The sequence below is a fragment of the Megalobrama amblycephala genome, linkage group LG22 (genome assembly GCF_018812025.1).
Source record: "Megalobrama amblycephala isolate DHTTF-2021 linkage group LG22, ASM1881202v1, whole genome shotgun sequence".
In the NCBI taxonomy this organism is placed as follows: domain Eukaryota; kingdom Metazoa; phylum Chordata; class Actinopteri; order Cypriniformes; family Xenocyprididae; genus Megalobrama; species Megalobrama amblycephala.
Window position 1 is genome coordinate 17,494,189 of NC_063065.1, and position 16,601 is coordinate 17,510,789.

General features: G+C 37.5%; 1 protein-coding gene across 2 annotated transcripts in view; it reads right to left on the reverse strand.

Moving 5' to 3' along the window:
- The window catches only part of cntnap2a (contactin associated protein 2a), a 445,145-nt gene that overhangs the window by 68,252 nt on the left and 360,292 nt on the right, over positions 1-16,601 (reverse strand). For both annotated transcript variants that reach the window (XM_048174365.1, XM_048174366.1), the window contains exon 16: positions 2,790-2,960. In XM_048174365.1, the coding sequence (XP_048030322.1) occupies positions 2,790-2,960 (171 nt within the window). The remainder of the gene's footprint in view (positions 1-2,789; positions 2,961-16,601) is intronic.

Consider the following 16,601-nt stretch of genomic DNA (forward strand, 5'->3'; position numbering starts at 1 on the left):
AATGCCCAGTTGGCCGTCTTTCCCTGCACTCCTTCATCAAGTGATTGATGTTTTGCTGTCACCAGCCTCTGAGAAAGCACTAAGCGAGTCGCTGTTCTCTCTGCTTGGTCTCACCTGAAGCTTTTTTTTCCTATTTTTATTTAAAAATGGAGGAAAGAGAACAAGATTTGCTTTTCCTCACAGTCCAAAGGAAGGGTAAAGCAGTAGGGTGTAAAAATAATGGGTTATGTATGGATTCAGGAATGTGTGTAAATGAGCGAGCAGGGAATGTGACGTCCTCTGCCTCACCGTAACCCTCGCGTTCCCTCGTGCCCCAGAGATGAGGACAGGGAGACTGTAGGAGGTGCGAATTTGACAAATGGAACCGCTAAGCAGCTTCCCTCTGTGTGTGTCTCCAGAGCCCTTGAGAGATACACCACTGCCAGGGGAGATGGCTGGAGAACACACTCCTGGCTCAGGATTTGTGTGTATGTGAGGGTGTAAGAAATGAGGGAATGATTTCCTGTTACTCAGAGCACAGTATTTATAATGGAACTAGAACTTTGCATGCAAATAGAACACATTTTTCTATGAAGCACTACACAATCACCAGGCAACATAATATAATATATTATATATAATAATATATAATATGTAACATTAGGGCTGTCGATTTAACACCTTAATTCGATTGATTAATTAAAGGAAAAATAACACGTTAAAATTTTTAACGCATTTAACTCACTTGCCCGCCCCCAGACGGGGTAGGTCATCTGACATTTCATACAGTTGATGATGAAGGTTGTTAAATAATTGCCTAATACAATATTCAGTCTAATGCTGCACGGATTTTGCACAGCACCAAGATAACAAAACTTCTTGTCTGAGCTGTCAGTGGTCTGTCACCGGCCGTCAATTTTAAAATATTTGAGATCAAATGAGTCAAATCAAACTAGGTCGGATTTATATTCACGGAAGCTGCTGAGAACGAATTCCAGCGTGACGCTTCAGTCAGCGGTCATAAAGTGCGCGATATAGCTAAACTACCCATTTCTTGATAACTGTTTGATGCTTGAAATGTTAAACGACTGACAAAAATAATCAGGAATGCAAACTAATAAACTTCAAAGATAAGGAGGCTAAGGGGAAAATAGAAAGTGGTGATGAAGATGACAAAGAGAGATTTTAAAGCTATTTATTGCCCAATTTTTTGGCCTTCAAATGTCTTAAAGGGAACCCCTGGTGTTAAGACTTAATATAACGTAAATTATGTCTCTTACTGAAATATGTAGTAGAAAACCCATGAAAGATTTATTTTATTTAAAAAATCCATGACATATTTGGACAACATTTTGTTTGCGTTCTATGTCGGTGACGTCAAATGGTTGCACTCACTGCTCTACTGACACTGTCATATTGCTAATTTTAACGCAACACGACTCGGAATATAATATAAGATGCCACATTGTGCAGCTTTTGGTTGTAATGTTCAGTCGGTGAGCCACAAGAAAAGCGATGTAAGTCTTTACTGCATTACTAGCGATAAGAGGAGAAAAGAATGGGAAGTTGTGAAGAATGTGGACGAATAAAACTTCCTAACTGCGTCTGGGGTTGGTGTTTGTGGCTCTCTGTCGGTAGAAATCGCGTTCCGGGGGAGGAGAAATGGGAATGCGACCGCAAAGGGCACTTCAAAAGTAGTGAGTTGTTTATTTTGTAATCAGTCCATCCATTTTCACCAGTTTGATTCATTTAGGCCAATTTGCAGACTGGCTATGAACATAATAGGCATGTATTATGAATCTGAAAAGGAAAGGAAAGCCAATCAAAGCAACAAGATGACAATATCACTGTGATTATTTTATCATCTGATGAAGAACACCTCTGAGAGGATATATCAGCAATAGGATTCATCAGTGTAAAATAAATTATTAAATATATATATATATTTTTCATTTAGGTCCTATAAGCTAAAGTTGAAATTTAAAGTATGTTTGTGAATGGATAAAATCTTTGTCATTAGCTAGTGACTGTAAATTGGTCCTTTTCCCTTTTGACCTTCAGTCTAAGTAAGACAGGAACAATTGACTGGTAAGAAACAGGAGACAAAGCACATAACAGCATTTAAAGATTTACAAAGACATATGGGTAATACATTACAGAGCGAAAAATCCTTCAACAACAAGGAACCACTTCAGCAAACATGAAACACTGCATACAATACAAGATTTAACCACAATGGTGTAGTTTTGCGTTTTGGTTTGTCTATTGTGTGGTAAACAGTGTGAAGAAGCAGCCAGCTCAGCTCATGGGTTAAAAACTCAATCTGCATGAAAGAGATTTGCCTCTTTTGCTGCCTTTTTTTAACCCAGCGAACAATTCAAATCCTCAGTTATGCTGCTCATGTACAATCTAGCCATTTTGGTGGAAAAAAGGCTGTAAAATGTCAGTAAATAGACATTTATAAGCAATTACAGAGTCTGTATTATTTCAGCTGTGTTTTCTTCTTCTTAATCCTCCATTTATACTCACCGGAGAACAATCAGCAGAACATTTGAGGCGAATGTATTGTAATCAGTGCTGCAAATAGACTATAGCCAGGCACTGAAGTCCACCAGCAGATATAAGGAAAGAGGACGGGCACCGTGCACTGATCCTGTACAGGAAGTGCCTGCTCAGCACTTTCACTTTTTAAACTTTACACTGCACAGCTGTAAGTGTATAACTATGGGATTCAGACGAGCAGCAGGACAGACAGAAAAAGGGATAACAAAAAGAGGGAGAAACAAAGACAACATGAGCCAGGCTCTTACATTTCAACTCCAGACGGATGAAATCCGTGTTTCCAAGGTTTTCCAGAAAGACACCATAGGGAGCAGAGGTCTTGAAGTAAAAGGAGATGTCAGCACTTGTTTCTCCTTGAAAAGTGGAGAAATGCAGGTACGAAGATGGCATGTTGAAGGACGCCGCGTTCCAGTAGCTTCCTATAAAACAGACCAAAGAACAGGCCGAAGGTAAGTTTCAGTAGTTCTGCTTCTGAAGTTTACAGTCAAGGTCCTTTTTATCCAATATCTCAACCTGAACCACATTAAACCACCATGAAATTCACAAAAGCAAAGCTTTAGCCGACACCAAAATGACTTATTGTATTCCGTGATTCTGTATTCTACACAGTGGCCAGTCTTCAGAGGTCTCGTGTACTCGAAAAACCATTTGAGAAGTGACCTGTATCATCAAAAAACACTTAGAAGGAAACCACCAAACAACACGAAAACAACAATTCAATCATACAAGTCAACTCTTGTCAAAAATTTGAGTGGAAGTACAGTGTTCAGGGCTTTAGCTAGTACCTGCCATTATCGAGCGCGATGTGCTGTTTGCGTCTGTAGGGGAATTGAGAGCATACGGTGCCCAAGAGTCATTTAAAAGCCAGCTTGCCAACACCCTTTCCAATAGCTCTTGTGATTTGACCCTCACCCATTGTGAAATAGAGGCACACCAAAAACCCACTTATATGAGTGGAAGAGACAAAAATAAAGTGTCATTTCACTCTAAGATGATGAGCAGTGCATTTCACAGGTAAGGGGGTATTTTGGGTGATAGCTGAGCTGAGGGATAAAGCGAGAGATCACTCAAAATCAAACACAAGTTTGACGTACAAGTTTATGTTTAGCTGGAATATCTCCAGAGAGTTCTTGAACATCCTGTGGCTGGTATTAGCGTGTGGGCGCATGTGTGGGAGATAACATGCCAGCTCTCGTTTAACATTCTCGTGAAATATCTCCTTGTTCAATTAAAAAATAGCATTTGCTACACTACATTCAGGCATTTACTTTCTGTTGACAAATATGCTGTTTTGGCATCATAACATGCTCTAAAAAAACGGCATTCACCTGCGATCCATATGAAAAAATCAGAAATTCTATAAAAAAAAAAAATTCATTTTATTAAAAAAACAAACAAAAACAAACTTGAACATGTGCATTATTTGTGCTGGATTAGATGTCACAAAGCCTGTTGCCAATTCCAAAAACTACTCAAGTTAAATAAATAAAAAATTTAACTACAATTTATATTTATAATGCTTTTGGGGTCAGTAAGATTTTTTTTTAAAGGTGAAGTAGTTTCTGTGACACTAGTGGCACCTAGCGGAATTACAAAAATAAAACATTTTTTAAACAACCTTGCAAACGCTATCTATCAAATGTCGCACCTCCACCAACTTAAACATCACAAACACAGCTCTTATGGCGCTTGTGAAGGTATGTCTCAAGGTCCAACACATTAGGAACACTTTTAGCTGTTGCTGTGTGTCATGAGTTAGCAAATGAGTAGTCTCAACCACAGACATCACGCCCACGGACCGCTGGCTGAACGTCTGATGCATCTGAAGGCTCACTTAACTGGAAACACTTCGGGATTTTCAAAGTCGTCGTCTGGTTGGTTGAATTCTATAGGATGTCCGGGTGATGTGTGTGTCACATTCTTTAATGGTCTGCCTGGAAACAAATGCTGTGACACCAAACCCCCTCGTGGAAGAAGAATGCTGTTGTGTTTACAACTGTGACAATGAAGGCTCACAACCAAACGCTGGATTTCCAGGAGTATTTGAAGTTAGCTCTCGCGAGTGGGTGTGGTTTCAGCGCCGACAGCAGACACGCCCCCAGCGTTTGAGAGCAGAGAGCGCTGCCTATTTTTTTCAAGATTTTGATGACTTATTTCATTTACTTTCAGATTTTTTTAATCATTCAAATTTGGCTGGGTGGTTAATAACACATTTTTCTGCGGTGTGACAAACTCAGAACACATAATTTAAAATGACTTTACAGGGACTTTAATGTAACAAAATTTGCTATATAGTTACAGTTATATATATATATATATATATATATATATATATATATATATATATATATATATATATATATATATATATATATATATATATATATATATATATATATATACACACATACATACACATAAATAAAGAAGTACTGTTTAAATGTTTATTCAATTTTCTAATATATGCATTTATTTTACTGTCATCTTAAACACGAATCTGCTTTTTTTCATTTATATAACAGGACGTTTTATATGCTTTCTATTATAAAATACATATGTGATACCTTATTAAATAATTAGCATCAAACAAACAATATAATTCTTATTCTCAGTGAATAAAGATTACTTATTAAATGAAAAGATTGAAAAAATGATTTCACAGCCACTAAATAGTTGCCGATGTGCACTAAGTAGGTTTTGTAAATCGCCATTAAACAAAAGAAGGAAGAAGTAGAATGACACGCTTTTTTTTGTTTCCATGGTGATTTATCGATTTGTCACTCTGTTGAGAATGTCTTGTGTGTTAACCAGGAACAGGAGAACAGGAGAAACACAAGGGCCCTGTCCCAAATGGTGCACTTCATGTGGACTTTCGGTCTCGTGGACTTAAATTGCGCATGCTCGCCAAGTCTACGAGTCCGTAGGCCGTCCCATTCAGCATTTTAACGCTCTGAAGTGTGCTCAGCAGCGCCCCCTTTGTACCCTTGAAGCGGTCTTCCGTGAAGCCCGCATAGATGCAGGCTCCGCACACTTTAACTACCCAGGAATCCTTGCGAAATGCCAATCAGACAACGGATGGGAGGAGATTTCGCCCAAGAGCAATTGATGACATGGCTGAGAAGAAAATATTTAAGTGTAGGTATCATTACGGTTTTTATGACCTAGGTGTACATTTTACCAGTTGTTACCTACAGTTTATACAAACATTATGGTCATCGACCATTGGTTGATATCTCAAACATAATAATAGCGCGTTGAATAATAAGATCGCATTATGATTCATTAAATAAATAGAACCGAATGTCAGGGTTTTACTGAGTCATATGTAAACCTAGTATTTATATTTAAACCTGTAAATTCATCTGAAACTCACGCACATGTTTATTATGTGTTTAAATTGTAATCTTAGTTCAAATGGAGCATTATGTATTATTACAACTGTATACATTATTTAAATAAGCATGTATATATTGTCTAATGCCCAGGTGGCATAAGCAAAAGCAGGCTGTGTAGTTGACATGGAGATAATATTTTGCAAAAGAAAAGAAACCTGTTCTCGATGCTAAATATTATAATATTTGTATAAGATATTTGTGATATTTATCTAATAAAGGGACTGATGAGATGACCTTTCAGTTTATTCGGCTCCATCTCGCAAACACAATGGTAAAAACAACAACAACAATAGGCAGCATATTCCCCGAACCTGCAGCTCCTTTCAAAAAACAACCAGACCGTTATTTCCGGCGTGACGATCGAGTCTGTCCCAAAAATACCTCTCAATGCGCCCTCGTGGACTCGCGCCAAGGGCCCTATAGGTCTGCACTACATGACGTCACCAAAGTGTGGACTCTGAGGAAGTCCACAAGTCCGGAGTGTGCCATTTAGGACAGGGCCAAGAGCTAAATACATGAGGCTAATGAGGTAACAACTGTTGAACCAATCAAGGAGCAAATCAAGGTGAAAAACTACAAAACTATGGCACACAAGACAGGAAGTAAAACAAAAGTCCAAAGACAAACACAAAGATCATGACAAATATTAGGTAACTAGCATAACAAGCAAGACTTCCTTTCTATCCCAGTTTTATCAGAAGGATCATGCTGGTCCACTAGCTAAACCATCTCCAAACTGGCCTAGAAATTCATGCTGACTTGAGCTGGTCTTTTCAGCAAGGACTGTTCATAGGCACTTCCTTCCCAAATTCAACACTGTCATAATGAATGAACTATTGACTAAAGATGGAATATTATATACGACTAAAATATTTTTGCTCAGCTACTGGCTAAATGCTAAACCACAAACACAGAGTGACAGACACAGACACACTCCCATTAATAATGACTGAAATCAGATTTATCCCTAGACATTTACTGTGACTCATGGGCTTTAAATCAGAAGGATAATTTACATTAGCTCTCTCTGCTCTAATGTCGTGCAAAAACAACTGTATGGAGAGGAGGAGAGCAGAAGAGAGAGAATAAAAGATCTAAGGAGAGGGGAAAAAAGAGAATGAGATGGAGAGGAACACTGCGACAACGGACCGAGAGATATTAGACGATGATGTCACCTCAAGACAGATGGAAACAAAGAGAAACAGAGAAAGAGCGAGACTAGAGTAAAGTTTTATTCAACGCATCAATTCGGTTTTGCAGATGGGGAGACTGCTGACAATTGTTTCTAACCAATGAGTCAAGGTTTAGCTGGTTAGAATCAGTAGAAACTTTAGCATCTCTCCATTGGCAACCATTTAAATGAAGACATGCATTCTGATGCAATACATAAATGTTGTATGTATCCTTGACCTTAAAGCTGACAGTGCCATATTTCATATTCAAATTAATAAGGCCTATAAATTGGTAAAAACTTTGCTGAAAATCATGCTGTACACAATCTTCCTTCTGTCATATGATTGATAGTTCATACTGTTTAGCAAGTTAAACTCCTTTCAGTGTAATTCTAAAAATGGCCACCTTCGGGTTGTGGTACATGTGTCTATTACTAGGCTACATAAACATTTGTTTACTTGATTATCCATACATTAAAAATAGCATGTTAAAATATGAGTATTAAATATGATTCATTATAGGAACTTTTATTTGATCTCTTAATCATCATTGTATTGCATTGCATTACAAGTTTTGCCCCCACTATAAAAACTACAGAGTTTTGATCATTAAACTAAGCATTTAAATATAATCTTACTAAGACATATTATTGGGTGATATAGAATAACAACTGGTATTTATAGTGTTGTCTGTTATAAAATTCTCATTGATTTACATTGCAAGTTATCAGAATTTCATCTAATGTTTTGACCATATAAATATGAGAAACTGCACCAAATTGCATATTTTTGTTAAGTTTGGGTCTCTGAATATTTTTTTTTCCCTCCTCAAGTGTGAGTTTCATATTCTCTTATATCATACAATATGAGCCATAAAAGCCTGATGTGTAAAAAATGATACTTAATTTTTTTTTTTTTTTTTAGATTTTGTCTAAAGGTTTAATAAACTATTCCATTAAAAAATAGATTTCTTTGACTTTTATATTAGGCTTTACAGGATGAAATAGATAGTTTTAACAATAAAATAAAAAATAAAAATGGAAAAATCCAGTCATAATTTTAGTGCTGCCCCCCTAATAGTCAAGTTGATGAGAAGAGGCTCAGTCGACCAAAATTTCATTAGTCACTTAATCGCAGGGAAAAAATCCACAGGAATTGGCAAAGTCATGCAGTCTGTGACAGACAGATCATTAAAAACTGGTCTATGTGGTAAATACAGTACATCAGACAGGACATCCAAACCCTCGCCTGTCATTCAACGACCTCAAATATGGTTTATCATCTAAAACATGTAAGTAGGAGCAGTAAAATGTGGGTTATTCAAGTGTTTGTGCGGAGTGTTAAGGCTGAATAGTAGCTTACTGAATGACAGCTAACATGGAGGCGCCAGTTCAATCACTTGCACTTAAAATAATCTGTAATATTGGTCTGAAAAATAAGAGAAAAAATCTGTGAAGAGTCTACTTTTATTTGTGCGCACTAACAACAAAACATTGTGCTTTTGTAAAATAATGAAAACAAACAGTGTGTGCTTTCTGCCTTCTCTGTGAACTTGAGTGCGCCCAAAAAAAGAAAAGAAAAAAATAACCGAAACTCCATGTAAACTTGCCTCACAGACACGAAAAATATATCTACAGAAAACGAGATGTCTACTTTTAAATGGACCAATTCAAATAAAAAACAAATATTCTCAGGATATGTAATCCATATGAAACAAGCATATAGGCATAGGCGGAGATGAAGAGTCAGCCGTGTCCTAATCATACGTGACGCGACGCCGCGACACGCGATAAAAGGTATCTTTTCCATGTTAATCAGAGTTTTTGTCTTAACCAGCCGAATATTCTATTTTAGAAACGGTTTCTATTTCTCCGCAACGTCGCGGCTGAAACAGCAACACAAAGTATGGCAGTGATAATATCAGGTACTATTTATGTGCTTTATTTAATGTTAAAAGCATCTAATGTGAGTTTGAATATCGTTCTGTGTTCCCAGCTTTTTAGCTGTAATGAAAACAACACTGGCTAATTCACCTCAGATCTTGAAAATAAATAAATGGGCACAAGAATGTTCAAACTCAATGTGAACAAACAAGTGTATTCTATGACAAAGATTGGTTCAGTCACTCCGTATGTACTTTAAATAATGTTTAAATTGTGCAATATTTATGAATTTTACTATGTACTTGCCCATTGTGTCCTGCTGTGCTCTTGGCGAGAGATCCCGCCCACACTCTCTTCTGATTGGCTGTGGTTTTTGATTGATTTTATCGCTTCTCATTTTCGCGCCTAGTGTGGACAGTCAAATTGCTTGTTGCTGGAATCTTATCGCATCCCGTCTGGTTACGACACGGTGTTAATCTCTGCAGCCAAAAATACAGGAAACACTAGTTTATCAATTAATTATTAAATGTTAACGCAATCTTCTTGCTGTTTTCCCCCGACGCATTCATAATCATTGCTGGTGCGCTGTGGCAAGCTTTATGCGTGCGCTCATTAGGCTATGCAGGCATTAAAGGCTCTTTATTATGATTTATATGGTTTATTAATAAACGTGTGATTAATCGCTTAAAATGAACGACTACTAGGCTAGTCGACCAGAAAAATCTTTAGCCGAGGGCAACCCTACATAATTTACTCCCCTTCATGTCATTTGAAACCTGTATGACATTCTTTCTTCTGATGTGAAACATGAAAGTTTTTTGGTGAACTATCCTTTTAATATTAACTAACAGAGTGATTCTGTCACATTTTGAGTTTGTTTTCTGATCTGTATTTCTGTTTTGTTCATGCCTGAGTTTCTTGGCTAGTTTTCTAGTCTTCGTATCCATATCACACATAAATTCTGACTGCAAGTAGCTGAATTCCTGCAGATTCAGCAGCTGCCCAGCGTCACTGCCATATAGAGGTACTGGTGTGTACCTGCAAAAAATGTTCAGCACCGAATGCAAGACAAGTCAAGGACCCCTTCTATTTCTTTCCCACAGCAACCTATATCCCATAATTCTCTTACATGCTTTCTATACAAACGAAAACTTCCAAAACGTCACCCTGTATTGCTGCAAATAAATCACCAATGTGTTTCTGTGGCGACTGGAGTAGGAGGAGAAGCGGAGACGTCCACAAAGCCATAAGGGAGGTCTGGGCTTATCACAGCGGCACAGGAACAGCTCTTTCATTCAAGCTTGCTGAATGTAAGACTCTCAGTTTGTCTTTAAAGCTCCGTCCATTAACACCCAATGTTCCAGCAATTATTCACTGATTTGCAGAAATTTCAATGGGAGCCGGTGTTTTTTGGAATGACGTGAACGTTTTTAAATCGGGCTAATAAGGTGGTGCATGTACTGTAGCTGATGGAGGCTGATTAAATATGGCTCCTGCAAAAGGCAGTGAAACAACTCAAAGTTTCACCCTTTAGATGAGCCATCGCTGTCCCACCTCAGTGAAGGATTACAATCTTGTGTTCGAAATGGTATGTTACACTGACTGTTTCAAAGCATCTCAATTTCACGCGTGTCTCTTCTGGTTAGTTTTTTTTCTTTTCGTTTAAGATTTTTGAGTGATGTCCAGATGTGATTATTTGGAACTGATTCAATAAGATTTGGAGTGTTCTTGAACTGTGAAAAAAGCGAATGAATGTTTGAATGTTCCTTGTGCATTTCACTTTAACAATGTCAAGGACATTGAGAGCAGAGGAATCCGGCTGTGAAGCACTTCAAAAAGCGGTCTGGTTTACAATGATGCATAACATCGAAAAAATTAAAAGAAAGCTTAGTCTCCTGACTCTGCTTTAGATTCTGCATCGACTACTTTTAACAACAGCCAATGGTAAGGGATGGTGTACACATGCAAAGTACATCTCAGATGACAAATGCATGCTGATTATTGATACGCTGACTGAGCATTACTGTTTGCCAAATGTTTCATTCAGCAAAAGTAGCATATTCCATACGCCAAAGAGGGAAACTTGTAAAGTTGGACGTAACAGCAGTTTTTTTTTTTTTTTATATACAGCACAGAGGAAAACTATTCCTTAGAGGAACCAGCATGAGTCATGGCTTTAGAGCACTAGATTTGCCTTTAAATAGGGATGAAATAACATATGTGGATATAAAACTAGAGGAAATGCAGGGCCAGTGCCAAATACAGAGAAGTTGCTGGTACTGTAGGCTCCTCACACATACAGTATATACAGTAACCTACACCTAATATGTTTGCATTCATAAACAAATAAATAAGAAAAAAAGCCAATATAATCAATTAAATCAAACAAATTAAATAGTAAATAATTGTTTATTTACTGCATAGGTGTTCATTTTTTTTATTAAGAAAAATGTATATAGTACTGTATTAAATTAAAATAATATTAATTAATCTAACATAACTATATAATAATTAAATCATTAAATTAATAATATAATTGATAAATAATGATAATGAAAAACAATCCTTGACCCCTTGGCTCACACGTGATTAATTATGCTATCGTTCAAAAGTTTGGGGTCAGTAAGATTTATTTATTTATTTATTTATTTTTAATTCATGCATTAAATTGTTCAAAAGTGACAGATAAAAACCTTTTCACTTTTACAAAAAAAATCTATTTCAAATGTTTTTTTTTACTTCTATTCATCAAAGCATCCTGAAATTTGATCATAGTTTCTACAAAAATATTAAGCAGCACAACTGTTTTGAACATAAGAAATGTTTCTTTAGCACAGTTTTAATTTTGTTGATTTTCAACTACATTTTTTCACTTACGAAAACGAGATGATAACTAAATAAAAACCAGCAAGACAAAACAAGAGCAGACATATGGATAAACAGACCGACGCGCATCTAATAAATTATGAATTCAAGAATGTTGTGCAAGTTTACTGCAACAATGGAGCCGCGAACTTCACATACTTTTGAAAATCCAGCGTTTAGTTGATCCTGGTAAGCGCTCGTTGTCACAGTTGTAAACACAATGGCGTTCTTCTTGCACGAGGGGGTTTGGCGTCGGGGGGGGGTTATATTTATATGTATTTATATATTTATATGTTTATATGTGTGACGTCATAACAATCACACTTGCGGTAACCCGGGTTACGTCAACAGACGATGATCATGTATCGACGATAGCCAGAGATGTTGTCAAAAGCATCGAATCTTGGCAATATTAAGAGTATTTGGTATTTCCAATTAATGTAGGCCTGTTACATTCTTCTAGTCTATTATTATTACTATTAGGTTCGGCTTCTTTTATTATTAAATTAATATTATACGTGCTGTGAGGATAATAAAAGATTAGGCTATTAGCTATCTTTGAAAATGTTTTAAACATTTTTTTAGGTCTATTATACAATGAATTATAGGCCTATAATTAAAATTATTAAGAGTGTGCTATAATATTTCCTAACACTGTCATCAATGAAAATTAAGCGCAGCTTTACTTCAAGCACCGACTTTAAAAAAAACAACCTGTTTAACACGAAATACAGTTATTCTCATTTGTTTCACTATATGTACAGCCACAAGAGAAATAATGGAATAAATTAAGACAGTTATATACCGTTATTAGCATATTATTTTGAAATTCATCTATGCTCCGTTAATGCAGCGTCAGTCACTTTTTACTTTCACTTTCTGTAGTGAATACTGACCGAGGTTGAGACTTTTTCACCGGCATAACTCTTGCGCAAAGTTTGCTATCCATTGGCTCCCCTTCTTGTTTTAAAACGGAAAGATTTCCAATATTATGATGAAGGGATACAGCTACGCCACTGCCTGTTGGCATACATCTTTACAACTAAAGACGTGAACGTGAATTTGCGCACTGCGTAATGCGTGTCAACATTGCACTGCGCATGTGCCCCAGGGACTTCTGAGTACGATTGAGAAAGCAGTCGGATTCAAGCGATATACATGGTAATTTTTTGCTGTTGGTTCGGATTAGAAAAGGAATAAACCACCCCTTCCAATCCGATCGAAATTTCATTCGGATCGATTAAGGTGTTTACATGAACGTGTTTCAATCTGAGTTTTTCCAGCTCAGAGGTGTGAACGACCAGGGCTAAAGCTGCGTTCCAGGCAGGTTTTTGAGCCCGTAAGTCACGATTTCAAATCACGACTCACGACTTTGTAGCGTTCCAGGAAAGTCACGTCAAACTGCATAAAAGTGTAAACAAACCAACATGGCGGACCGTACGGGGCTTACGCTCAGCATATGCTCATTTCTATCGCCAAAGGTGCTTACTCCTTGCTTATTTGAGGGAAACAGAGGAGGAAAACGGCGCATAAGGCAAGAGAAGCTGTTATACCTTTTATTTTACCGTGCACTTGCATAAACACTGCATCCGTAGGGGCTGCCATTGTTGTTTCGCGGGCTATGTGACGTCAGAACCCGTAACTGGGAGTACATCGATCTAGTACGAGTTCACGGGTGGGAAGTCACGGCTTTGACTGCTGTTCCAGTGCACTTTCACGGGTAGAAGGTTGGAAAAACACGGGTTACGGGTTGCCTGGAACGCGGCATTATAAAACAGGGGGGTTTCATGACCCTTTAAAGGTCCCGTTCTTCGTGATCCCATGTTTCAAACTTTAGTTAGTGTGTAATGTTGTTGTTAGAGTATAAATAAAATCTGTAAAATTTTAAAGCTCAAAGTTCAATGCCAAGCAAGATATTTTATTTAACAGAAGTCGCCAACATCGAACGGCCAGTTTGGACTACATCCCTCTACTTCCTTCTTTAATGACGTCACTAAAACAGTTTTTTGACTAACCTCCGCCCACAGGAATACACAAGAGTTGCGTTTGTAGAGTGTGTTTGTCGCCATGTCGTCGAAACACTGTTATTTTTATCCCGCAGTCCAATCACCGGGTCTGATTCCGGCTCAGATTGATAGGGTAAAATTAAAGACATGTTTACAATAACACTGAGCGCGTGCATCTCCACGTTATGGTAAGAGGCGTGACCTTTCCGGGCAAGGTGCGCTAAACTGCTGTCGAATCACAACACAGGAACCGCTGGCACAATCAGAACTCGTTACGTATATCTGAAGGAGGGACTTCATAGAACAAGGAAGTCATCAGCCCGTTTTTATGACAGTGGAAACAGCGGTATACAGATAAGTAAATTATGTGAAAAATACTGTTTTTTTTTTACACGCGAAACATGAACATGTTATATTGCACACTATAAACACAATCAAAGCTTTAAAAAACCACGAAAAACGGGACCTTTAAAGTGATAGCAGTCTAAGAACCAGCTGCTGTTTGCTTGAAAGAATGAAGAATGTTGTATGCAAGTTATAAAGAATGCATAGGCCTATATCATTTAAAAAGAAGACCATGTTCTTGTTTCTTTATGAGAAGTAGCTTTATTTAATTTTAAGGTAAATAAACACGTTATATGTCACAGCAGCTAAATCTGTGTCTGTATTGCATGTTCAAACCTTAATATAAGTCATATTAACAGGTTAATAGATGTTTTCTCCAAGAGTATATAATGAGTTTGGAAATTTTAGAGAAATGCTTAATTGACGCATTACAATTTATCTAAACCCATTAGATTTTAGTCGACTAAAACTAGACTAAATCTAAAACAATTCAGATGACTAAATATGACTAAAACTAAAAAGACTATGACTAAAACTAAATCAAAATTTGCTGTCAAAATTAACACTGCTTTAGCACCAATTCATCACATTCTGAAGGATCATGTGACACTGAAGACTACAGTAATGATGCTGAAAATTCAGATTTTTTACTGTATTTTTGATCAAATAAATGCAGTTTCTGTGAGCATAAGAGACGTCTTTCAAAAACGTTTTTAAAAAATCGTACCAACCCCAAACTTTGTTAACAGTTTATAGTTTTGTGACATGCAAAAAAAAAAAAAAGCTGTTTCTAGAGGATTCCACAGCTTGGAAGTGTGTTTTGAAGTAAAAAGTCCTCTATGACTGGACAGATGCAACATCTTACAATAAAATGAGAGCATAAAATCACTTCAATAGCTTTAAGAGGACCAAAGTGCTGCATTATCAGGCAACCTACAAACATACTGATGGCAATTCTGAAGCAGCTGCATCCTTTATAGTAAAGCACAGGTCTTTGTGTGCATGCAACAGTGGCTTACAAAAAGCCATATCAAGTGTTATTTATGCTGTGCTAAAGTACTATTAAAATTCTGCAACTGGGGTGTTTTGCAAAAGTGTATATATCAGGCGAAGGCCCAAAATATCTTACAATCCAAAGAACACCATCTCTACAGTGAAGAGCTGCGATAACAACATCTTGTTTCTCTTCAGCAGAGACAGGAAGTGCTTGTCAGGACAGAAGGGAAGATGGATGATACAACAAACAGTAAACAACCTGCAGCCTTCAGCTAGGAAGGTGGAAGTTGGAAAATTGTTCACCTTGCAACACGACGGTGACCCAAAGCTGCCGTGCAGTTGCTGAAGGACCACAGGAGGGTGAATGGCCTAGAGAGTGCTAGAAATAAACTTTTCACAGCTTTTTTGAGTCAGGTTTTCTTAAAATTACTTTCGTATCCAAAGCATCTTATGGCGCTTTCCCACTGTGTGGTACGATTCGGCTCAGCACGGCACAGCTTGGCTTGCTTTACTTTTGGTTTGCTTTTCCACTGCAGTTTAGTACCGCTTCAAAGTGGGTGGGATTATAGTGCTGTGGATCCGCTCCTCGGCTACCAACGAGAGGAACGTCTGCACCTGGTCTACTGACCACAATACAGCCATTTCTTTTTTCAAGTTGCAACCACCTAACCTTTCATTTTCACCATGTTTGAATGCTGTGTACGGAAGAGCTTCTGTGCTCTTATTGGTTAGCATCACAGATGTGATGGAACCCGTTGTGGAGGACAGGAAAAAAAAAAGCTATAGACTCTGTCATGACAACGTGAAGCGTCTGAACCTGGCTTTACAAGAAAATACTATTTCAGTCTTTCTACTTTAAAATGTCATGTTTATTGAATGTGTTATTTGCTGTTTCTTTGAGAAATTTACTAGCAATATCTGAGTGAAAATTAAATCAAAGTAAATCCGACACCACTATTTTTTTTTTTTCTCAAATGTGCCCCTTCAAAAGTTTACATCTCACCTTTAGCACTAACATAGATGCGGCTAAAGTGGCTTAAATAAATATTAGAAGTGTCTCTCCCACAGAAAGCACTTAAGATATATTTGTTTTCCATAGGATTTTCATTACTCTTCTGGGTTTTCACTTTAAGGTGACAAAGGTAAAAAGCAAGTGGTCTCTGAAGCCTTCAATGTTGTTTAGGAGGGGTGTAAAAGCAAACATGTGACAGACTGCTCTTTTATCAGCAGCACAGATGCTGTTTTCCTTATACAGACCCCAGGAGCGTGACGGCTCTGAAATGTGTTAACAGGCACCAAATGAGGGAAATGAGGTGGTCCAAATATGAACAGTTCAACTAAAGTCACAAGAAAGTCAGATTGGGTTGATCCTTTGTTCAAGAAGAGTTCAGAAAAATT